Source organism: Patella vulgata, chromosome 6 (genome assembly GCF_932274485.2).
Source record: "Patella vulgata chromosome 6, xgPatVulg1.2, whole genome shotgun sequence".
In the NCBI taxonomy this organism is placed as follows: Eukaryota; Metazoa; Mollusca; class Gastropoda; family Patellidae; genus Patella; species Patella vulgata.
The window spans coordinates 37678668-37705230 of NC_065884.2; the positions used below are offsets into that span (position 1 = coordinate 37678668).

Sequence of the window (26563 nt, forward strand, 5' to 3'; positions counted from 1 at the left end):
CTCATCCAAGTCCTCCTAATTGTTTTTTTTTTTTTAAATTTAATTGATTAACTGCTTTTCGTCTGTGTTTGCATTTACTGCAATCAGACTTAAGCTTTTTGGGGGATGGTTCACTTACACTGAGTACAGGGAAGTTTTCTTTTTCCAGTCGACGAAGTAGCAAGAGGAGACGGAAACAGTTCTCTAGCACTGGTACCGGGGGAAACAGTTGAAGAAACTGACCGACTCGAACATGGAATTCTGAATTCCTCATTTGAAAGACGAATAACAAGGTGTCCATCTTGTTTCAGGTTAGCCCTTCTTTTCTCTCTCCTTTATTTCTTTTACAAGCTTTTGAATACTTCGATTTAAGGCATCCCTCTTTACATAATCTTTATCGACAATTCCACTCCCTGCAGCAATTTGAATTAAATGTGTCCTTTTTAACCTTGAATTTCTTATGGAGATAATACACCAATCCCTTTAGTAAACCAGTATGTCAAAAAGTTTGTGAATTTTTAAAATTAAGTATTTCTAATTTGAAACCCAAGTAATGTCAAATGATATGGATTGTATAAGTTTGAGCAAAATATTAAGGAGTTAACATGTGATCACTGGTCACCCCATTTTAAAGAAAGCTTTAAGCATATCTAAAAGCAATGTGATATTAAATGTTATAAATTGTATAATTGTTATAAATTGCATAATTTTTAGTAAAATATTAAGAACTTTGGGTGGTTGCCATAGCAACTATATAATTTTAAAGATAGGTTGCCAGGCAACAAAGCATACACCCACAGCAGCTAAATCGTCCGAGCGGTCGTCAAGGGTTGTCGCATATTTATTCCTTTGAACGTAAATGGGGGCCTTTACAAGACAGTTCCATACAGATCAGATTATAAATTTTGTCGTTTGAGGGTTAACAAGGTTCTACAAACTGAAAAAAGGGTCTCAACTCTGGAAGTAATCTACAGAAATTGTTGAAATTTGACAGGCATTTTCGTTTTACTAATTTAAATAATGCATATAAATTTCATACAGATCACATGATCACTTTTGTCGTTCAAACGTTCACAATCGCCATTGACGGAAATTGCTGATATTCAATAGATCTGTTTCACAAATTTAAATGATGCATATAAATTTCATACATATTGGATGATAACTATCATCAATCGAGCATTATCAAGGTTAAACAAAGTGAAACAGAGGCAATAACTCTAGAAGTAATTAATGTAAATTGCTGAAATTCAATAGGCTTTTTCGTTTCACTAATTTAAATAATGCATATAAATTTCACAAAGATCGGGTGATAACTTTTTGCGTTAGAGCGTTCACAAGGATCAATAAAGTGAAACAAGGGCCATAACTCTAGACGTAATAAACGGAAATTGCTGAAATTCAATAGGCTTCTCTGTTTCACTAATCTAAATAATGCATATAAATTTCACAAAAATCGGATGATAACTTTTGGCGTTGTAGCGTTCACAAGGATCAATAAAGTGAAACAAGGACCATAACTCTAGACGTAATAAACAGAAATTGCTGAAATTCAATAGGCTTCTTCGTTTCACTAACCTAAATAAAGCATATAAATTTCAGAAAGATCGGATGATAAATTTTGACGTTGGAGCGTTCACAAGGTTTAATAAAGTGAAACAAGGGCCATAACTCTAGACATAATAAACGGAAATTGCTGAAATTCAATAGGCTTCTTCGTTTCACCAGTTTAAATAATGCATGTAAATTTCACAAAGATCGAATGATAACTTTTGGCGTTGGAGCAATCACAAGGTTCAATAATAAACGGACATAATAAACGGAAATTGTTGAAATTAAATAGGCTTCTTCATCTCACTAATGTAAACAACATATATCAATTTTAAAACAATTGGATGATAACTTTTGGCATTAGAGCGTTCACAAGAAATTGTGGACGATGGACGGACCGAAGTACGGGGGCAACGGCAATATACGTCCACATTTCAATGTGGGCGTATAAAAATAACATACCGGTAACTGTTGTTTCAATATTGTTTGTTCTCTGCATGTATTGCTTACATGTTACAAGAAGATTTCTATTTCAATACATTATTATCTAACAACATTGACCAATAAAAACAAATTATTTGTGGTGCATCTAAATAATTCTGTAAAACTTTTAAAAGAAGACTAGATAGGTACCCATACGACAGTAGGTTAAGGTACATGTAGGCCTAGGGTGGCACTAATGCTAAAAATTTTGACTGGAAGAATTATTTTATTACAATGTTGGTCTACTTTACATTTGAACATTTTCATTATTCCTCCAAATGTAGACTATCGTGGAGCAACTCCCCTTTTTTTATTCGTATATTTTCGTCAACAACATCAAATCTAGGCCTAATAAATTTAATAAAGCCTTCACCCTGTGTTTGTCGGCCTAGATTCAATTTGTTTTTTACTGGCTAACAAATAAAATATATAAATATTTAGTATGAGAACCGATATATAATGATAAAATAAAATTTGGTGTTAAATACATGTATTTTCCCAAAATTACAATGAATTAAACATATAAATAATTAGTATGAAAACCGATATATAATGATAAAATATTGAATAATTGCCTTTGTAACAATCAGGTATCCGACTGACGGACTGTACGGCCATTTTATTGACTTATCACGGCATTAATCTCAAACGAAATGTTGTAAATCATCAACGGAAATTCCAGAATTTGAGCCATTATTTAAATTATTTTTTGTTGGTGTTAATTCTTTTGCCATTCCAACTTTATTTGGGTATTACAATGGTCAGAAATCATGTTATTATTATCCGCAAGTCCGTTCCTTCAGACAAATACAAGTCACAACCGGAAATGGTTCTCCCATACCGTGTTGATATTTTCCAATTTCATTTTCATTCGTGTGCAAATTAAATACTTCAAATTAGGAATGAACAGAGAATTAAGTAATTCAGAACATTGAAATACTTGTCTATGTTTGACAATTTTTTAACGGTTGAAAAATATTTCATGTTAAATGTAAAGGCGTGTGGTAGCTGAGAGGAAATTTCCCTTCGATAAAAGCGCGCGAATATGAGTCACGTGATGTAAACATTGGGGACCCTTGTTGAGAGGCATTAAAATAATGGAATTATCTATCATTATGTCTGTTCAGGCATGTCATTTATTCATATAACATAACGCTTATTTCATAAATGAACAATGAGTTGCATTTAGACGTAATTTACCGTGAATTATCTATCATTATGTCTTTTCAGTCAAGTCATTTATTCATATAACATAACGCTTATTTCATAAATGAACAATGAGTTGCATTTAGACGTAATTTACCGTGAATATGGGTCTTAGGAACTTGAAATTATTTTTTTCTTCACGTGTTGAAATGACATCATCACATGCCAAACTACATTATTAATTATTTTCCAAAACATTTTTCGATGTATACCATTTTCAAATGCCCGGCGAGGTCACTTAACATGCTCCGATTTTGTTGATTTTAATAGCATTGAAAGTGATCAAGGGCCATAACTCTGGCAGTAATTATCGGAAATCGCTGAAAAGCAATAGGTTTCTTCGTCTCACTGTGTATACACTGTGTATAAATTTAAAGTCAATCGGATATTAACTTTGACCTCTAGAGTGTCCACAAGATTTTTTAAAGTGATCAAGGTTCATAACTCTGGCAGTAATTATCGGAAATTGCTGAAAATCAATAGGCTTCTTCATCTCATGACCTTAAACACTGTGTATAAATTTAAAGTCAATCGGATATTAACTTAACGGACGGACGGGGGCGACAACAATATACGACCACATTTCAATGTGGGCGTATAAAAATGTCAAACTGCCACTAAACTTGGCACAATTGTTAAGAACATCAGATTTCAACATAACATACGTAATTTCAATAAAATCATGCTTTTGGGAATGTTCTTGTTTAATGTTGTCACAAAAATAATACAAAACAAGATCGTTCCATTGTTGGAACACAGGCCGATGCAGACAAATGAAAAGCTGTCAAGCCGTTCATACATTTCGCCAAAGTTCAACCAATCAGACGTCGCGACAGATGGGTCACATTATTGATAACACAGGGTCACAACCTCAACGACGTCACATAGCAACAAGGCAGGTTTGTTTACAATTCTAAACGCTGCTATTCACTGAATAGTGGTGTTGAATATTATAATGAGTACTATAAATAGAAAGAGGAGATTACGCCGGGTCAGGGTTCTTAATCCATTTTGAAACGAACCGACCAAAATTGGCTCAACTGAGTTCCCAGTAGGAAATGGGTTAATTTTAATCTTCCATTCCACAAAATAATTCTTGGTAATTTGTTATGGAAATGAAATGAAATGGGGTTTAACGTCCTACTGTTCTGCTCCTATACTGGGCTAATGAAGACGGGCATATGCCATACAGTGTGCTATGAGAAAATTTTGCCCGGCAGCGGCACTATCGCCTACTCTTATATCGAATTCCAATTGCCAAGGGATCTTCTACGTGCATTCCAATGTATACACGGGACCTCGGTTTGCGTGTCATCTGAAGGACTAGACAGCTGTCCTTGTCAGGCCCTCCAATTTGTTATGGAGAATGTCGTATTCTGATGTATGTGATTACCACAAAAATAACGACAATTAGGTACACCTTTCGAAAATTTTCCATATTTAATTCATGTACCAGCTTTCAAGTTCACGTCAGTAATACTGAATAAATTACTATCTTCGTTTATTCGATGAAACTTTCGTGTTTCATCAGTTGGTGATCAAAAATATTAGCATTTTCCTACTATGCTGCAGCCAAAATAAACTGATACGACACCATGACATTTCTTCATAACACAATTTGTAGTTTTTTGTCTATCACGTAACTAGTCACATAACTTGCAAAGGTTTTTATTCATTCGTCGATAATAGACAAACGGCACAATTGTCAAGTCATCCCAAACTTAGGCTGCCTGTCTACAGCTAGCTCTGTAGATGGATCACTGCGTGCAGTATGTTGTCACGTGACAACCATAATTGAAATTGCTTTAAAATAAAATTCCGTAAAATTATGATATAGTGATATAGCCTTCAATAAAAAAGACAATATTTTTAAAATTAAGCCTTTGTCAGAATGTGTAGATAATAAAAAAACACTATTTAAAACTGGTTTATTGACCTAATTCCAAGCGATATGTCACGCGTCATTGGAATTCGGCATTGGACATTCTATAGGAAAAAATATATTATTAATGACTGTTTCTTGGTGTATTCAGTGTTCTATCAGTGGATTATACTCAATGAAGATATAAATTTACCTTACAACTGGTCGGTGAATCCATCAATGTATGATCCAGTTATTATTTTAATATCTACCGTTACCTGGAATTCATATGGAGCGTGCGAAGACGCTCGATTGGCAAACCATGCAGAGATCATCTTCTTTCGCCAGATGGGCTATTTTTACAAAAGCAGCTTACTGAACCTGTTATGAATAATCAGCAAGCTTGTTTTATCCAAATTACGGTTAAATGTGCTAATTAAGCTACTCAGATTATGAACCACATGGCCGATTCTCACTAAGGTATGGCTGTTGATCCAGTTATTATTTTAATATCTACCGTTACCTGGAATTCATACGGAGCTTGCGAAGACGCTAGATTGGCAAACCATGCAGAGATCGTCTTCTTTCGCCATGTGGGCTATTTTTACAAAAGCAGCTTACTGAACCTGTTATGAATAATCTGCAAGCTTGTTTTATCCAAATTACCGTTAAATGTGCTAATTAAGCTACTCAGATTATGAACCACATGGCCGATTCTCACTAAGGTATGGCTGTTGTTGTAGCCGACAAGCAAGTTGATTGACTTCTTAATTAACATGTAATAATTTAATTAACCCAATGTAATTTAGCCAATAGTAGATTGATTTATGATACCATAGTGGCCGGTTCATTGTTTTACCAATTGGGTAGATTAAACATCAATCGGCTAAAGCCGACAAAAAACAGCCGATTAAGAACACTGGTTTTGGTCTAGGTTACATGCGGGGCTTCCTTCGGCAAAATGGCTACATTTTCGGGCAAAATTGGTCAATGATGGCTTTTGTTACAAGTAAGTTGACCTACTTTGAATAAACTACTGTATAAAACCTGTACATATCCCAATATGGTTTACATTGCTAAAATAAAACACAGAGAGAATCATCCTGGAAACGTGTGAGTTGAAAAGTAACTGTGTTCCATAAAATTGTGTCTAGTTAGCCTGTCAGTAATATTTTGTTAATTTTTTTCTGCCACTTATCAGAGTGAATCGCATGTAGGTACCCAAAAACATTATCGCCTAAACCAAATATTTATCGCCCACTCAGTCAGCCACGTTGGCGGTGTCTGGGCCAATCAGCAAACGAGATGTGTAGACAGCATGGCCTCATGGTGTTTGTTCATATTTTTTAGGGGTTTTAAAAAAGGGTTAGGGTTAGGGTTAGGGGTTAGGGTTGCGGACCCCCCCAATATATATTTCACGGCTATGCCTCTGCATATAGTGTCACGGATGTATCATTTAAACACATTAGTTATAAACTTAATTCTCACGTTTCCACTTATGTTCCTGGTACATAAATTTCCAATTATTATTTTTATTGTAAATACAAGTATTTGGTTGATAGATGTTAAACTACAAGTCATGTTCAACATACCTCTCCAAGAAGTTCAACTTTCAAATCTTTGACAAAAGCTGTACCATCCATTTTTTCTTCTTTATCTAGTAATAGCATAAATAAACGACCAGCCATATCACCCAGTAGATAGCGTGAACCATTAGAATCAACTTTCCCATAACATGTTAATGCATATTGCTGAAACAAACATCATCAAAATCTCTTAGCACATAAAATGACAAGCGGTTGCCATGCAAGATATGCCTACATTTTGCAAGACTGCAAGAGATGGACAGAGAATGAGCTGAAAGATAGGTTGCACTTGCCAGGAAATGAAACATATACCCCAAGCAGCTAAGTCGTTCGGGCAGGCAATAAGGTTGTTGCATATTTTTTTCTTTTGTCAGTAATGAAAACATTTACAACACACTAAAATCTAGTTATGAGTAAAACAACCCATTAAGTAATTATCAGAAATCATCATAACTTCTAATTCTGCCCCACACGAATATTAGTATACAGGCCTTGAAATGTTGAGAAAAAGTTACCCATTCACAGCCGATAAAGGGGTCTATAATTTCTTCTTTATCACTCCCTCAGGGAATAGCTTCATCCATCATCAAACTGTTAAATGGTGACGACGTCTCGGCGAAGGTTTTGGCTGCGGAGGTTGAAATTGGGTGATTTCAGCAAAACACAGTGAGTTTATTTATGAATATGAGTTACAAGTAAAGAGTTTCATTTCCAAAGATTTAATTAATATGATAATTAATTAATTAAATCTTTGGAAAAGAAACTCTAATTTAATTATATTGATTCTGAACAGTATGGTAAACACAATGTGATATCCTGACTTATTTTCTATATGTCGTGCTCTATATATATATTTTTATTTAAATTTATTTAAAGCTAAGAGAAGATTACCCGCCGATGACGGGTAAGCATTTTTTTTTAGTTTTTATCAATATGGGTAATTATTCCATCAATGACATTAGTCTTTTCCATGGCATTGTCTAATTTTTACTTGAATTAAATCATTTTATCATTTTATTTATAGGTTATGACTACTGGGATCTTGAATTTCTGTATTCGTATTATAATGAACCACAGACAACAGGAGACATTAAGTAACGTCTGTTATAACCTCAGTCTGCTGTTCCTCAAACCAGAATTAGCGAGCATAATAGAATGAGAGTGGCATGTCGCAGTAGCCAGGGTTGAGCGGGACTTCCAAATGTCCATTCAGGTGTGTATGTGTTTTTTATAGTCCCCATTTCACTAAATCTGCCTATTGCAGGTATTTCTTTAGAGAGAGAGAGAGAGAAACGTCCACTCGAACTCTCGTTGCCATTTACGTGTCGGATTTTCAATAGATTTGAATCCGATTTATTGCTGCTCAACGTTCATTGTTGTTTTAATTCAAAATTGATAATCGAGCCTTTTGGTTTTTATCGTATACCTAAAATAAACTAATATCACGTTTCTGAGTGGACCAATTTGACTGTAATATTCAGAATATTCCCTTTACATTATCTAGTTTTTAACTCTTATAGTGAGAACATAATTAGTGTTGGTACACAATCTTTATTATGGTCCCCAGAAATGTGTAGCCAGTCACATTACTTCTAAATATATTAGTATGATTTTACAATACCGACCGGATTATATTATAACATGAATTATATTTTTCTATTTTAGAACATAAACTTCCACATAGCCCATCATCTGCCCTACTATATTCAGCAATTTGGACATGTGCAAAGTTTCTGGATGTTTAGATTCGAGCGATAAAGAGTCGCAAACATCCAGAAAAATCTGCAATGCATATAATTGAGGTAAGATATTCATTATAAAAAGGCAACTAATAAATGAGGATAGAATCGGCTCATTATTGATTGATTGATAACACAATGAACCGACTATGGTGTCTATTTTCGGCTAAATAACAACAGGTTAACATGCTTGTCGTCATATCTTACTGAAAATTCGGTAATAAAATAAAATAATGCGCTAAGATCATACATTTGAAGGTTTCACCGAATATCTCGAGGAACAGTCATTTATTATTCCATCATAATTTCCGTTTGGTTTGTTATACTGTTCTTATTATTGAAGGCTATGATATGGCCATAAATAAGCATTATTGTAAATAATGTAGTTTGTGTTTTTTATCCAATCAGATTATTTCCATTTATTTACTGCTTGATTATATTATGCAAATGAGCCAGCTAGGATTTCCCGCCTTTTCAATCGCGCTTCCAACATTCCAGCAAACGCAGTCATAGAGTAAAGTGGTGCTTAGTGTTGTCAGAAAGTAATCCAGAAAAATGTTTATTGAGAAATTTCAATACAGTGATTTTTGGTCTTTTATTACGACTGTTCTACCAGCTAAGTAATTTGTTTTACAATTTGTTGTTCTCTTGGTTTTACGTATACTTTTTGACGACTGTGGAACTTTGTAATTGTTTCAAAATTCTTGGTACGTGCTACACCATTAGAGCCTCGTTTTGATTCTCTTTGTGTTTGTCTGCAAGGTACGAATGGAACGTTCGGCACCATTATTTAGCGTTACCTGCTTGCAACTTTCCTTTCCTGTATCTAGACCGATAAAGGTGGCGATTTTTGGTACGTCATATATTAAGCGATTAGCGAAGCACCTTACGTTTTATAACAATTTTAATTTAGGGTTAGATTACCGTTTATGTAATGTGAGATGCTGGGGTTATGGCGGACTACGGGTGAGAAATGATCCGCACGGTCTTTTTTTTAAAGGGAACGATCATTTAGGTTCCAATGACTTGTCCGATGTACATAGCAGCCCTGATCGAACGGTGTTGGATATTGTTTCTTTCGTGGGATATATTCACAGTGGTTGGTCGCCAAAATGTGTGATTATTTCACAATTGTTGCCGCGACAGACGGTTCCGTATGAAGACTATAATAGCAATATTACCCGAACAAACGATGCGATCATGAATTTATGTCAGGAAACTCCTGAGCTGAGTTTTTGGCGACACAGAGCCGGATTTTGGCAACCAGTCGCAGATCCATACGAGGAGGATGGAATTCACTTGTCGCCGGACATCGAAATAGTTTGACTGCCGATAGTCTGTATTGATAGTAAAAAGAAACTATCATAAAAATTGCGATAGTCAACCAAACTATCGATTGTTTCGATAGTTTGTAATAGTGAAAGTTAAATAGCACAAATTCCTAAATAATTTTCTCGTATTTGTCGAAATATTTACTTCCAAAATACGTGTTCGAGAATGTGTTGTTATTAGAGATTAAAAGTCAGTATTTGTTTCTCGATCAGCCCAGTCCATACAGTTCCTTCGTTTATGAGAATCGCGGAAATATTACTGGTTAATCGCGCATTCGGATTTTGATGTTGGCGGATTTTGATGTTGTAAGAAACGATAAAGCTAAATCAAAAGTATGGAATCATTTCGGCTTTGTCAAGACAGGTGAAATTATTGACAAAAAAAGTGTTGGTTGTTTAATCTGCCAAATGACACTGAAATACAGTGGAAATACAACTAATTTAATGGACCATATAAATAGAAAACATCCTGCCGAAATGGAAGCGCTTTCCGCCAAAGCTGATTCTCAACAGTTACTCGGGTCAGGTGATTTTGGCAGTAGGCCGTCATCATCCTGCAAAACTCCCAATGCGATGTCATTGTTCAGAAACAAATTATCCTCAAATTCAACTAGAGCAAAGTCTATAACGGCTGGAGTAACAGAATTTATTGTCAAAGATTTAAGGCCATTTTCTGTTGTTGAAAATGCTGGGTTCAGGAATTTAACAATTCTACTTCTAGAGCCAAATTATGTATTGCCATTGAGACAACACTTTTTGGAAAAGAAAATTCCCGAGCTTTATGAGGAAGTGAAACGTGAAGTACTTTACGATATAAACAATAAACAACTATCTTTAACAACTGATAGCTGGACAAGCCAAGCTACAGAATAATACGTAACAATCACAAGCTGTCACATAGACGAAAATTGGGAAATGAAAAATTATGTTTTACAGGTGAAGTCCAACATTTTTTTTAGTTAATAAATCTATTTATGTGTGAAATGTAACATTAATTTATTATCCTATCGAGATACAAAATAATTTCAATAGCTTGTATTAATCTCTGGCATAGCCTAGTGGTTTTCGTTAAAAATAATTGTGATATTTTATTTATTTGTAGTGTACTATCTACCTGATATTATGCTCGCTGCTTTGTTACCCTGACTTGTATTCACAATTGCTTATTTTTTTTATCTATATTGAATTTGAAAGTTTCGGTATTAGTTTCTCTTTCTGTCATTGTCAATTTGGATTTTCTAACCTGCCGAGATTCTGTCATAATTCGTAAGATTCAAATAAAATATAAACCCAAACACATTTTTTAAATGTTTTAATTATCTTTCTGTTGTCATAAATAATTCCCTGGACTCAAATAAAACACAAACACTGTTTCTAAAATTAAAAAAAAATATTAAAACTTGAAACTTAAGCCACCAAATTGAAATAAAGGTAAATTTAATGTTTTAATTTTCATATATTTCAGACCCGTTCATGCCACAGTCACACACAGGCTCTAATGTAGCTGCATTGGTAGAAGAAGCTGCTCAAGAGTGGGATATTCATAATAAACCTGCAGTGGTGACAGATAATGCTGCTAACATGGTTGTGGCTGTTAGAGAGTTTGCTGCTTTCCACATGGGGTGTTTTGCCCATACTCTTAATTTGGCATGTGGCAGAGCACTTAAAATAAATTCAGTGTCACTGTTACTAGCAAGAATAAGACGTATAGTGAACTATTTTCATAGAAGTACAGTAGCTGCTGCAGTATTTAAAGAAGTACAGAAACGCCAACAATTACCAAAACATAAGTTAGTGATAGATGTACAGACAAGATGGAATTCTGCTTTAGATATGACAAGTAGATTTTTGGAGCAACAACCAGCTGTATATGCAGCTCTCACATCTAAAGAATTGCGTGGTAAAGAGAAAGACATTTCTACCCTATCGGAAAGTGATATTACATCTGCTGAAGAATTGGTATCTGTTTTAAGTCCACTTAAGATAGCTACCACAGCCCTCTGTGACGAAAACATCCCAACTCTTTCCATTATAATGCCATTGATGGATAGATTGTTAAATGAGATTATGAGTCCAAAGGAAGGTGATACAAATTTAATCAAGCAAATGAAGCTTGCCGTGGTATATGACTTAAGTAATAGATACAAGAATATTAAATCTGAACTTTTAATTGCCACCGTTCTAGATCCCAGATTTAAATCGCTTCCATTTTTATCTGAAGAAGAAACAATGGAGGTGTTTTATAATTTATCATTAAAGGTTGTGAATATAGCTCAAGAAAATAATGTCAGTGCATCTTTAAACCCAGATAGCCCTTCACCTGCAAAAATATCCAAACAGAATAACAATGATAATGACAATAATAATGATTCCGTCTTAGAAAAAAGTGACGAAAGTGATGACAGCTATGTTCCTGTTAATAGTGCTATGTCTTCCCTGTTTGGTGATAAATATAAAAAACAAGTAGTTCCATCATATTCCACTCAACAAGCATGTAAAAATGAAATCTCTTCTTACAAGAAAGAGCCTACTATTGATGCAAATTCTAACAGTCTGCACTGATGGAAATCTCTGGAGAACAAATTTCCATTACTGTCTCTTGTTGCCAAAAAGTACTTAGGAATTCCTGCAACCTCGGTGCCATCTGAAAGGGTTTTCTCCACAGCAGGTTACGGCAAGTTACGGTCACTTTCACATGACTGAACTTGCCGTAGTCTGGCATGCAGACGAATGAACGAATACACAACGTCAACACAACAACTATTTTCCCCCTCTGCTTACAAACTGGCACATTTTAAATATATATTATTGTAAAAAAAACCTAAACTTTAAGATTAAATACATTATTTTAATATTTTCGTTGTTTTTGTTGTTATTACTAGTTGAAACTAAAATAGGTCACGCACTTTGTGAACAATGACGATCGCACGTGATATAGTAAAATTAGAATTATCTCCCCTCTTTGCTCTTGATTGATTTGTAGAGAAATTGTCTGCTTTCACGATAAAACTAATTGTATTATTAATGATCAACTCAGCTTTTATTACTAAATCATGTCAGATACAGCCCATACAAAACACGTTTTTGACTTCCCTGGAAAATATCTATATCTCTCGTAATTTCTTGGAAGAATTCTACTTTGGTTTTCGTCAAAATTAACCAATCATAAAAATTCTACTTTGAAAGCCGGTAATTATTTTTTTATTGTCCAATCAATAGACGCCTTCTATTATATTTTATTCTATTATTAGTAACACTGTGTGATCGCCAGTAACTTGCAAAGAGAAACCATGTATTGTCTTTGTATTTATCGGAGATATTGGAATAAAAAAAGGTTCAAATGAACCAAGAACAAAACTTAGAATAATACTCAAGTTAATCCTACATTTAGCAACTAATTATTTTACATTAATTGATTTTTTTACGTACATCGGCACAGTATTAGACTAGGATAATAGCACTACTGTAACTCGATCAACACAAATAATAGGTCGGTAAAGTTCAGTTTTTCCGGAAGAATGATAATCGATTATTATCGATAATCACTGACAAATTCTTGCCGATAATCGATATTGAAATTCCATATCGATTCCCAACCTTACCATCCATATACCAAAGCCACTGGTGTTTTTTTGTTATGTTTTCTGTTACTGCTAGTACTTAAGAGTGTATCCGCGCGAAAACCATGCAAAAATCGCAAAAAGTGTTAAGATGGGGGGTCGGAAGTTTTTGATCAAACTTATGGTATGACACCCCCTAGGGGCAAGAGGTAACATGCTGAAGTGGTCACAGTCTGATGTCGCTCTAAAGGACTGTACAGGAATTATTCATTTTATGGGTAAAATTGCGGTTTTCACATGTGTATTTATCACCTTTTTTAAGCACAGACTGCATTCTATGGTGGAATAGCAACCTTCTAATTTTGACCCTGTCTGATAAAGCGGGTGGTCAACTTCTACCCCAGCACTAATTTGAAAAAAAAAAATCAGTACATACTAATTTTTTGTGGACTTGTTTTATGGTACCATATTCACATTGTCCTTATAGTGCAGAAAAAGATACACTGTAACTTTTTCTTTCATGGTTGCAAGTAGAATTTCTTTGGATGGTTTTGAAGTGCTAAGCACATAGTATCCATAGGTGTAAAAAAAATGACTGGAATGCAACATACTTAAAATATGCAGCTTATTGAAAAGTGCTAAAAAAAGCTTTTGTGATACATTTTTTTGCAAATTTAATTAGAGAAATAACATTTTTGACTTTTATACCTTTTCATCATATCCATAGCCATTAGTTGTACTCTATATAAGTGTGTATTTGTATTTATTGTATATTTGGTATTGTCGTATTGTCCCTTTAACATATTTGTTGTATTGTATCTTTAAGATTTCATTTTCAAACAAGTTACCGAAAATGGCTACAAAATGTTTAATTTCAGAGCATGTTTCCACTATTCATTTTGGGACACATCCACTGATTTCTACCATACAGAAATGTGGAAGCTTTAATATTAACGGCAGGGGCGTGCTGGCAGGGAGTTTAGGAGGACGGTGTCCTCCCAGGCCCCCATTAAACAATAAGTCCACCCGTATAAGCGGGCCCCCCTGAGAGCTCTAATTTTCATGCGGAATCCCCTAAAAAAATTGAGAGTGCGCACGTGAAAAATCATACATACACAACGATTAGTAAAATATATTATGCTGACGTGCAAATGTCTGTCACCTTAAGGTGAAATGGTCTTTGATACATGTATTCATGCCTCGATATGTATAAGATGCAATTTATTATTTGGATAGAAATACATTGTATTAGCATTATATTAAGCAGACCTGTCATGAGTGTCTTGTGTAGTACAGTAGTATGTCTTATAGTCAAAATAGCAGCATAAATTTGGAAAATATGATACCTAGATTTCTCCCAGAAGTGCTTGCAGAAGTGGGTGACATTGAACAGTGTAGTATGGTAGCTACAGCTCTCGGGCACCGTCAGGGCCGGATTTAGAATAAGAGAGGCCCTAGGCAAACCCCCTGAACAGGGCCCACGACATGGACCTTGGGGCCCTGGGACAAGCAACTCGGTGAGAGGGTGGGTCGGGGGAAGTCATGCGGTTGGTGGTTCGAATCTCACTTTTAGGTGAATTTTTCATTTTCGTTGGATTATTTTATTTAAAATAATGTCTATTTGAGAGTAATGGATATGTTTGTTAAGATTGAGCACGTCGAAACTCCAATGGAAGGTCGTGGACAACTGCAGAAGTCAATTCCTGTTGACGCCAGATGAGCCATGAACGATTACAGGCCTTTGAAAGTATTTTTTTTCCAGATATTTTTATAAAACAGATACTAATGTATTTTAGGGCTGGTAGTCAACACCATATGAATGAAAAGGAAAATAAATTGTTAGTTTTTTTTTTATCTACTACGGTTAATTATCTCCAAAATAGGGAAATTATAGGTTAATTTCATGAGTTATTGTTTCCTTTACCTAGTTTTTGTCAAGTCGATTCCGGTCATTTTTATTTTTTGTATCAAATGTTGGGAGGTTGCTTGTTCACGTGAGCATAAATTTTTTAAACCCACCCCATGAAAGAAGTAGCTATAGGGCGTCAAACTTTGGGTGACAAAAAATGGGGAATTTAGACAGGCTTTGATATCCAGTCTGTATACAGATCTCGTTCGCCAGTGGTAACAGCTCTGAGTCATCGATAAACTGTGTGAGTTTGGTCTTTCTGCTACGTATATTAAAGGTGTAAGGACTTGCCAAAGTTGGTATTTGAGAAAAGACAGATTTTGGCAATTTCACCATATGAAAAATGTTTTTTCAATTTTCTCATACAGGAATTGAAAGATTTATCTAATATTGCACATTTATGTGTTTTGGGACTATCCCAACTTATAAACCAAATTTGGTCAAAATCTGTGATTGAAGCCTTAGCACCTTCTGCATGGTTTTCTCGCGGACACGCTCTTAAACTAGTAGTTATTCTATTAACTAACATTGCCTAGAACTTTCTAGTGTTCAGTGATTTTAGTTTGATTAAATGTTATAATAAATGTTTACCTGACAGTTTGTTTGAAACCTAAACTAATAAACAAATCAAACTATCGCAATAGTCCAATAGTATCGCAATATTTAATCCCCAATAGTAATAGTATTGCAATAGCTGTTTACCCAATAGCAATACTATCGCAATAGTGAAAATTACCAACAATAGTCACCCCTAGTTTATATTTGTAGCTTCGCTCATGTTTGCTCCATGTGTGGATTTAATCACCCATTGGTGCAGTGTTATGCTAAAACCTGTCGAAACCCGTTACCTAATGCCCCATCCCATTCCATTTTGCCATCGCCCAGGATTGTAGCTAATAACCCGCCAACTGCAAATGTGAATCTGTCCTTACCTCAACCTGTTGCTATTCCTCCACCTCCATCTCAAAGTAGGCCGCAGTCCCGTTATTCCTTTCGTAGCAACAGTTCAGGCAACAAACAAAATCCCAACATCAATAATGGCAAGTAGGTTGTGGGAGATATTGGAAGGGTATGAGGTTGTGGAACGCGAGTTTTTATTTTCTGGTTTTTCTGATGAATTTCGCATTCCCTTTACCGGTCAAAGAATTTTTACTGTAGCTCGTAACCATGATTCGTGTTATAATCATATGGAAATGTTGATTGGAAAGATCAACAATGAATTGGCGCATGGTCGTGTGATGGGTCCATTTAAACTGCCCCCCTTTACGAACTTACGTTGTTCGCCCTTGGGTGTTATACCAAAACAGGAGCCAGGTGCTTTTCGTCTGATTCATGATCTATCATTCCCCTTAAATAAGTCGGTTAATTCAGGCATATCAGATGAGTTTACAAAAGTGCAGTATATTTTTTGTTCAATCGACTGTTCTTATGTTGAATTCTAAATGTCAAGGGATCTTTTACATGCACAGGACCTCTGTTTCTAAGCCCATCCTAACAACCAGACAACGGTCCTTGCCAAGCCCTCCATCCTGCACCACTAACAAGGGAAAGCCAGCCATAAATCCCAAAGAACATCGGGATCAAACCTGCGACCTCCAGGCTAGCGAGTTAGCATCTTACCCACTTGGACATCATGGCTCTCCACATTTCAGTTAAACTAGGGGCTGCAGTAGTGTAGATCACAGTGTAAAACTTTAATCAACTCTGTTCAGAAGTCCTGATAAAATTATTCCATTTTCTCGTGACTAACCTATGCTGTTGCATTTGGCAGTTACATGTTCTGCGTAAAAATGTCTAGTGTTGCACAACAGGCATTTCGGAGCATTTTACCCCAGTAGAAAAATATTTTGTATGCTTTACACTTGCTTAGGTGATGTTATATAAAGTTCAACAGAGATTGATCTTGGAAATAGGCAGCCAGTCACAACTTGCGTGAATCATAGTCGATCTTTGAATATTAAACAGAGCAACAAAAAATAATATGAAATGGCGTGTTGTGGAGGAGGTCCTCCAAGGTCTGATATGCTCATTGGTCTCTTCCTCTTAAAACAATTTCCTCAAATGGGATCAGATGTGGGTATATGTGGGTATGTGTGTGTGTGTGTCACAAGATTTTTTGAAGTGATCAAGGGCCATAATTCTGGCAGTAATTAACGGAAATCGTTGAAAATCAATAGGCTTCTTCGTCCCATGACCTTAAACACTGTGTATAAATTTAAAGTCAATCAGATATTAACTTTAGCCTCTAGAGCGTCCACAAGTAATTGTCGACGGACGAAAGGGGGCGACGACAAAATATCGTTCTGCTTACCCTCAGCAGAAAATCCTCATTATTGAACTTAGTCAAGGTATTAATATAAAAAAACTATACACCAAATTTCATCACTCTCACTTAATTACAACGAAAGTTATCGTGTCCCAAAGCATCAACCAATCAATTCAAATTGCTTATCTCTGCTTACCCTAAGAAGAAAATGCTCATCTTTGAACACCCATCAAGACATTTACCTAATAATAGGTGGAAAAGGTGATTTTGAGATTATGATTATACATTTGATTTTATTAGCTTTCCAAGTAGATCTCATCATTCTTCTCACAAAACTTTTTACAGATTCAAAATCGGATGAAAACTTTTTTTTTTATTGAGGCTCAAAGTTGCGATTTTTGACTTTTCGCGGAAGAAAGGTTTTTCAACACTTTGAAAAAGCCATTTTTGGTGTTTTTTGTGATGCCATATTTCATTTCATATCAAACCTATTAAAAATGAAGATGTAAATTCATGAAATACAACTTTAAGGCTAATTATGCTTCAATTTTCACATTTTTGTAATAATTACACTGATTTCCACAGTAACTGCAAAATACATAGGTTTTCTCAATAATTCCATTTTGTCAGAGCGATTTTGGTCAATTTTTTCATCAAAAATGGTCTTGTGCATGTTATATCTGTAATTTTGAACCTGGTTGTTATGCATTTTAAAATCAGTAGCTATCAAGTATGATTAACGAAAAAAAAAAGAGTAAAAATATATATATGCCTTCTCTCAAGAGCTGAATATATGTTCATTTTTGAACAATTTTCCGCGGCACACAATTGCCTATTTTTGGGGCGTTTTTGGGACATTAATAAAATAAGAAGGAATGGAGATACACATGTGAAATTATGGGAATATGTCAAAAAGTTTGTGAATTTTTAAAATCACTTATTTCCAATCCGCCATATATTATCAATTTTGGTTGTCATAGCAACCAAAATGGAAAAAATGCAATTTTTGACCGTTTTCAACGCTACTTACCATAACCCAAAAGGTCATCACCACATTTTAAAGTAAGCAGTTTAAAATATTTGAAACCCATGTAATATTAAATGATATGGATTGTGTAAGTTTGAGAAAAATATGAAGGAGTTTGGGCTGTTACCATAGCAACCACATTTATTTTTTTCCGAAAAGCATTATTTTCCAATAATCATGACATCAATATTGATAATTGTATTATTTTAAAAACAGAAGCTATTGGACAAGATTTTAAAAAATAAATAAAATGAAAATATTTATATGTCTTCTCCCAAGAGCTGGAAAGGGGTTCCCTTTTGAAGAACATTCTGCGGTAGCTAGTTGTCCATTTTGGCCATTATTAAGACATAAATAAAATATAAAAGGAATTAAGATCTTGAAGAGAAATTTTGTTTACAAGTAAATATGTTTGTGAATTTTTAAAATTACTTATCTTTACTCTTGTATATTACTTAATATTTGGTTTTTATAGCAATCAAAACGAAAACAAACACCCCAAAAAAGGCAATGTTATTCCATTTTCAATGATGTTTACCATGACAAACCAATTGATCGCCACATTTTAAGTACAGTAGCAGAAAGCTTTTTAGCATATATTTATAGCCCATGTAATACAAAATATTAAGAATTATATAATTTTAGTGAATTATTAAGGATTTTGGATGGTTGTCATAGCAACCACATAATTTTAAAAAACGGACAACTCTTGTTGCATTATCATTGTTCTCAGCATTCCTTGCTTACATTATTGTTAGAATTCTGCTTTTACATATTATTTTCTACTCAGAAGATAACATTGACCAATAAAAAATTATTCTCTAAAGACTAAAGAGTAAAAGTAGGTTACTCAGTTACTGATAGGCTATGGTAGGCCTAGTCATGTTTATAAAGGCCTAGGCCTAACAGCTACAATTTAACTCAAAGAATTGTTATGTTTTTACTTCACTTTTGAATATTTATATTATTCCTTCGAATTGGTATGTAGCCCATTGAGCAGCTTCCTTTTTTGTACATTTTAATCAATGTAAACAAATATCGAATTAAGGCCTTAGGTTTGTCCGTTTATTCAATTGTTTAACTGGCCAACAAATATGTGATACTCGAGGTGTTAAATATATTTTCCTAAAAAAAAGAATTAAAATCATAATAATTAGTATGACAACTGTTATATAATGCTAAATTATTTAGTAAAAACTAAAACGTTTTGCGAAAATTGGGTATCCGTATCAATACTGAGTGATGATAGTAATTAGTATTGACATGACTGACCTAATTCATAATCTATGCCGGTTCCATCATCTCAAACGAAATGTTGCAAATCGCCAACGGCAAATCCAGAAATTGAGCCATTTTTCAAATTATTTCAGCTAGTTGGTCCAACTTTATATATTTGGGTATAATATCCGTTTAAGTGGATAGAAATCGATGTACTAATTATCAGTAGTACCTATACTATCTTCCTCACGCCTGCTGTCAGTACCAAGACCCGTGTGGATGTTTTCCGGTTTCATTTCCATTCGTGTGCACAGAAATGCTTTAAAATTGGGCTTGAATAATTCAGTGAACAGCGAATTTATGATTTCAGAGCATTGAAACATTCGTCAATTTTACGGAATTGTTCAATTCTTGAAAAATGTTTGGTGTTAAAAGTAAAGACGTGTGGTCGCCGATAGGAAATTTCCATTCGATTTTATATTTATATCCTGTCACATGGTTATAAAAGCGCGCGAATATGAGTCACGTGATGTAAACACAGTCAACCCAGCAAAGCCAAAAGGCGTGAAAAAAATGGAATTAACTATCCTTATTTATTTTCAGGCAAGTCCTTTATTCATATAACATAACGCTTACTTCATAAATAAACATCGGAGTTGCCTTTCGACGTAATTTACCGCGAATATGAGTCTAAGGAACATGGAATACATTTTAGTTTTGGTGTTGAAATGACGTCATAACAAGGCTAAACTACGCGATTTATTTTTGACAAAATTTCTCATTGTATACCATTTTCAATTGCTTGGCGGGCGCACTTGCCATGCTCCGATTTTGTTGATTTTAATAGCATCAAAACGACAATAAAACGAACTTTCAATCGGTCGGGGGTGCTATATTGACAAATCGCCTAAAAAAAAGATTGCGTGAATTGAAGCGTTCAACTTGCAAAAAAATGCATGGTATTTCGAAATGCCAACAAAGCACCCCCGACCAATTGAAAGATCGTTCATTTATCTTTCTAATGATATTAGAATGAAAAAATAATATTAATAATAAGTGCGCCCGCCGAGTACTTGAAGTGGGGTACCCTCGTTTAAAAACGTGACAAAATTTTTCAGCGTAACGTCAAAACACGGGAAATTAACGTTTTTCAACTTACGTTTATGAAATTAATAAAATGAACACATATATAAAAATTATATCAAACAAAAGAACAGGATATCGGCTTCCAAAATATTTTAAAATTATTACAAAATATTAAATAGCCACCGTATGACGTTAAGTTGAAAAAGGGTTACAAATCAGGAAAAAATGACTTTCTTCCAACGCGGGCAATGGAGCTGTGACACCTACTAATAAACAACTACACCAAGTTTGAACTTTATAACTCAATTGGAAAGAGAGTTATTGTGTTCCAAAGTCTTGGTCAATCAAATTGATTAAAATTATCGCTCTGCTTACCCTAAGCAGAAAATCCTCATTATCGAACTTAGTCAAGGTATTGATGTAATAAAACTATAGTCAAGTTTCATCACTCTCACTTAATCTCAGAAACTACTTGTCGGATTGATTCGATGTCTTTGGTTTTACTGGGAAAGTGGGTTTGACTTAAATTTTAAAGCTATTTCCAACGTTCTGAGACAATGCGAAATGTCCGAAATCACCGAAGTTGTTGTTTTTCGATATTTTGCCGTAATGTTATCAATAATTGTCGGATTGTAATATTTGATACATTTTGACATAGCCAGAGACAAGGCACATAGCTAAGGTTCTTTGGATTTTTTATTTTCGACGAATCTTCGGAGATATTAGGCGCCAAATTTTGAAAATTTAAATTTTTACAAAATACTTTTTTATTAATGAATATTTTTATGTGGTATTTTACCAAGGGTTAAAGGGTCATCAGACCGTATTTTTCCTTGGCTCCCACTGGCTAATTCAGTTTTTCAGTCCTGGATTAATTATTTATTGTTCGATTTGTATAAAACAAAGTTCATATGTTCTGCGGTCCAAAATGTCATTTTTTTTTGTTACCGGTACATTTTCCTTTCGGCAACGGAAGTAACATAAATTTAGCAAAAACTGCAATTTTGAGAGTTCGGTACCACTTTTTGAAAGAAAATACTATTTTTTTCAAATCTGGTATGACTGAAAGGGTTTGCCCTGTTAATGTGCAGAAATCATCGCGCTCAGTTTTTTTAATTTTTATTTCGTTTTCAGATCATTTCGATTTAAAGGTGAAAAAGGGTGAAAAAAGGTGAAAAAATGAGCTATTTACAACCCATTCAGGCTTTTCATATTTCAAAATATTTCTTCACAACTTTCATAAACTTGTAGCATTAATCCATACGAAGAGAATCTATGTCAAAATTAGTTTGTAATATGAGTATTTGCCGAGAAATGGTCAATTTTGCATGAGTCACTTTTTATGCTATTTTGCCTGTAAAAGAGCCAATTATTATCGGATTTTCATAAACATGACACCATTTGATGCATAATGTCAATTTTGACTAGTTCAAACCAACTTAACATTTTCAATGTCACTGGAAATGGCGCCATTTCGGCAAAAAATGTATTTATAGCCTTCAAAACAGATATTTTATTTAAATGAGTCTGATTTGTAATGTTTTCAAAATTAAGATATTTGATTCCAATCAACTAATAGAATGAACCCATACGATCATATAGATATCACAAAATTTTTTCTAACTTGTTCAGTTGTGGAGAAATAGGCGATTTTCAGCAGGTCACTTTTCAAGGTTTTTTGGTCGATAAAAATGTCAATTATTATTCGATTTTCATAAAAATTTCACTGTGTGATACCTAATACCCTTTACGATTTCATACAAGTAATTTAGTATTTTCATTATCACCGGAAGTACCGTCACTTTGGCAAAAACTGTATTTTTAGCCTCTAAAAAAGTAATTGTTTGAAGTGAGCGATATTCATTGTTGGTGTAAAATTATGATATTTGATTCCTTTGGACAAATAGTATCAATCAATACGATCATATTGATATCACAAAATTGTTTCTAACATCTTCCCTTGCGAGAAATAACCAATTTTAAGATTTTTCGCAATTTAATTTCAGTGTATGGGTTCTGGGTTAATTATTTATTGCCTGATTTGTGTAAAAGAAAAGCCCACCTGGTGCAAATTCTCAACTTACTTCTACCTATAAAAGTTTCTGTCGGCACCGGAAGTGACGCAATTTTGCCCAAAACTTCAATTTTGACAATTCAAAAGGTCATTTAAAAAGCAAATATTAATGTTTACAAATCTAATAGATCAAGATGAATGCTCATACTAAAGACGCAAAATATGTCTTGCTTTGTTTTGTTTTTTTTTATTTCAGTTTTGCATTTGCATCATTTTGATTTAAAGCTGAAAAAAAAGATTTTTAATATTTTAAAATATTTCTTGACAACTTTCACGAACCTGTAGCATTAATCCATACAATGACAATTTATGTCAAAATCAGTTTGTAATATTAGCAGTTGCTAAAAGTGTTAATTATAATCCGATTTTCTATTTTTTTACACCATATGATGATGCCTAATGCCATTTTTGACTGGGCGGATCCAATTTTACATTTTCACTGTCACCAGAAATGGCGTCATATGAGCAAAAACTGTATTTATAGCCTTCAAAACAGATATTTTATTCAAATGAGTCTGATTTGTAATGTTTTTAAAATTATGACATTTGACTGCAATCAACAAATAGAATGAACCAATACGATCATACAGATACCACAAAATGGTTCCTAACTTTTACGGTTGCAGAGAAATAGACGATTTTCTACAAGTCACTTTTCAAGGTTTTTGGTCTATAAGTGTCAATTATTATTCGATTTTCATAAAATTTTTCACCATGTGATGCCTGATGCCATTTATGATTTCATGGAACTAATTTAACATTTTCATTATCACCGGAAGTAATGTTGTTTTGACAAAAACTGTATTTTTAGCCTTCAAAACAAATGTTTTTTGAAGTGAGTTATATTTATTATTCGTTTAACATTATGATATTTGATTCCAATGGAGATATAGATTGGATCAATACAATCATATAGATGTCCAAAAATTGCTTCTACCATCTTTCTTTAACGAGAAATAACCAATTTTGTCAGGATCATTTTTTAAGACTTTTTTCACATTTTAAGTTTCCATTAGATAGTCGGCTAACTTAGTGGTAAGTTAGTAATAAATTTGTCAGAATCACTTTTTTGACATATCTTACGCTTGGTAACAAATGTATAAATGGAATTGATATTGTAGTGGAGTAAAAATAACATTTGACCTAGAATAAATTGCAAGAAATTGTTTTTTGTCATTTTTCGACTCTATGGGACTTGTAAGTCACAAATATGAAAATCGGACAAAATCGGCCCTCAGATAAGTGTTCTACAGGGGTCAAAGTTCAAGGTCATGTCAAAATGAGGTAAAAATGAAAGAATTGTCATAAAATCCTTAATATTTGTCATAAAGTATCAAACTTAGTGTCAAACTATGGGTTTACAGGGGTGCTGAATCCAATGCAACCATTATTTATGTCGCGCGACGTCGCTATGATGTCATTTGGGAATGACGTCATGACTCTTAATTCCGCGATTTATTATCATAATAGGGCCCTAATAGAGTATCGACACATGACTTTATACATGGGGTTATCGAGGATGGACAATACAATGCAACACTCAGTTTTGACACGTGACGTCACGATGACGTCATTTAGAAATGACGTCACAACTGACGTTTGATGGAAATAATGAAAGTACGTTCAGAAATTCAGGGAGGTCAGACAATCAAGAAAGAAAATGCAGCGACAAAACGCATTTTTGAGAGACCATTTCAATAGAATCCGATCTACTAGGTATTTCGTTTCAAGAATTACAACTATAGCTTTCGTTATAAACAATATTTTCTCTTATTACAATTAAAAATATCAATAAAAATGAAGGGCAAATGCAAGACAATTTAATGATTATAAATATTCACATAGATTGTAGAATCTAGAAATAATTTCTAAACGAAAAACTTCAATATTATCTTAAGTTTTAATACCTCACCGTACGACATATGACTGGGTAACTCGTAGTTACCTTGTCCGGAGTTACCCGATCCCGCTGTTTTTCTGATCCTCGAAAATCTCCGATTTTGGAAGCCGACTGAGACTAGAAAAAGAGGAGATATGACCTGAATCCTTTTCTGCTTTGAAGTTTTCATGTCATTCTTCCAACCGAGTATAAATTCGACAGAATGGGAGTCTTGGTAAAACTATGAATAAAGACGAAATCTTGACAATATGCAATATTTTGGGTAACGCCATTTCTACAACATGAGGAGTTACCCGATCCTAGAAATGGCGTTACCCAAAATGTCGCATACCTTGTCAAAATTTCAACTCTATTCGTAGTATTTCAAGAGTCGCATTGTGTCGAATTTGTACTCAAATGATAGATGAAAACGTAAACTTCACTGCTGAAAAGGATTCTGGTGAAATCTCATTTGCGTTTAACCTTAGGCAGGGCCCAAACTCAGTGATTTTCGAGGATCAGAAAAAAGGCAGGATCGGGTAACTCCGGACAAGGTAACTCCGAGTTACCCAGTCATATGTCGCACGGTGATACCTTACGGAAGGCTCAGTAGCAACTGCAGTAAAAAGCGCAACTGATATACGACTGACTATATACAAACAATCTTGAAGTTGTTCCACTAAGAAAGTCCAGTAAAAGGCTGATCCTTTCTTATTAGAACAACTTCAAGGATTTATAGTTACATAGCATTTGTCAACAGCAGAGAAACATAAATAAATTAACTTAAACAAAATTATTAATTTGTAAAAATCCCTAAAAATCCATAATAGAAGTATTATAGTTTAATTTAGAATAAATCCAAATCTATATCATCCTCATCTTCATCATTGTCCTGCTCTGTTTCAGGTAGGATACAGTTCGTACAGTGGTCCTGTTGGCATGGTAGACCATATTTCCTACAGGAGCAATTGGTATGCTGACACCCTGTCGTGCAATTACAGTGGATGAGTATTAGTAGATATTCTGGAGCGGAATTAAGAGTCATGACGTCATTCCCAAATGACGTCATGACGTCAAAGCGACGCCACGTGACATAAATAATGGTTGCATTGGATTCAGCACCCCTGAAAAGCCATAGTTTGACACTAAGTTTGATACTTTATGACAAATATTAAGGATTTTATGACAATTCATTCATTTTTACCTCATTTTGACATGACCTTGAACTTTGACCCCTGTAGAACACTTATCTGAGGGCTGATTTTGTTCGATTTTCATATTTGCGACTTACAAGTCCCATAGCGTCGAAAAATGACAAAAAACAATTTCTTGCAATTTATTCTCGGTCCATCACTATTTTCTGCTATTTTTACTCGACTATTGCTGGATTTGGTTGATTCTGCGTCCATTTCATAAAACGTGTGCAATTCTTATGTGGAAATCTGTTTAACTGTTTCATTGGTACCAAATGTTACATAAGTTCAATGGTAACGAGGCACCGGAAGTGACATAAGTTCAAGAGTAACGTGGCACCAGTGAAACCCGTCATTTCTACTTCGCAGTTCTAGTTAGAACTAAAGTTATTGTGTTCCAAAACATCAACCAATAAAATTGCTTATCTCTGCTTACCCTAAGCAGAAACTGCTTATCTTCTAACTCCATCAAGGCATTCACCTAATAAACATCCACACCAAGTTTGAACATTCTAGCTCAATTAGAAGGAAAGTTATTCTGTCCCAAAAAATGTGACGGACAGACAGACAGACGAAAGAACCCATTTTAATATCCCCCCGCCTCTCGAAGAACAA

The 26563-nt window shown here is 34.4% G+C and overlaps 1 protein-coding gene and 1 long non-coding RNA gene across 2 annotated transcripts in view; one reads left to right on the plus strand and one right to left on the minus strand.

The window, feature by feature from the left end:
• The first annotated feature begins 152 nt into the window (after nucleotides 1-152).
• LOC126825478 (uncharacterized) lies at nucleotides 153-26436 on the plus strand. The gene is made up of 5 exons (XR_007682003.2): nucleotides 153-290; nucleotides 7234-7332; nucleotides 7691-7879; nucleotides 8332-8468; nucleotides 25662-26436. It is a non-coding gene; the product is annotated as an uncharacterized LOC126825478 (long non-coding RNA).
• Nucleotides 5683-26563, minus strand: part of LOC126825379 (DNA damage-binding protein 1) — a 149205-nt gene continuing 128324 nt past the window's right edge. Inside the window, exons 8-9 of the mRNA XM_056101944.1 lie at nucleotides 6673-6831; nucleotides 5683-5706 (exon numbers count right to left, since the gene is read on the minus strand). Coding sequence (XP_055957919.1) covers nucleotides 5698-5706; nucleotides 6673-6831 — 168 coding nt within the window. The 3' untranslated portion in view covers nucleotides 5683-5697. The remainder of the gene's footprint in view (nucleotides 5707-6672; nucleotides 6832-26563) is intronic.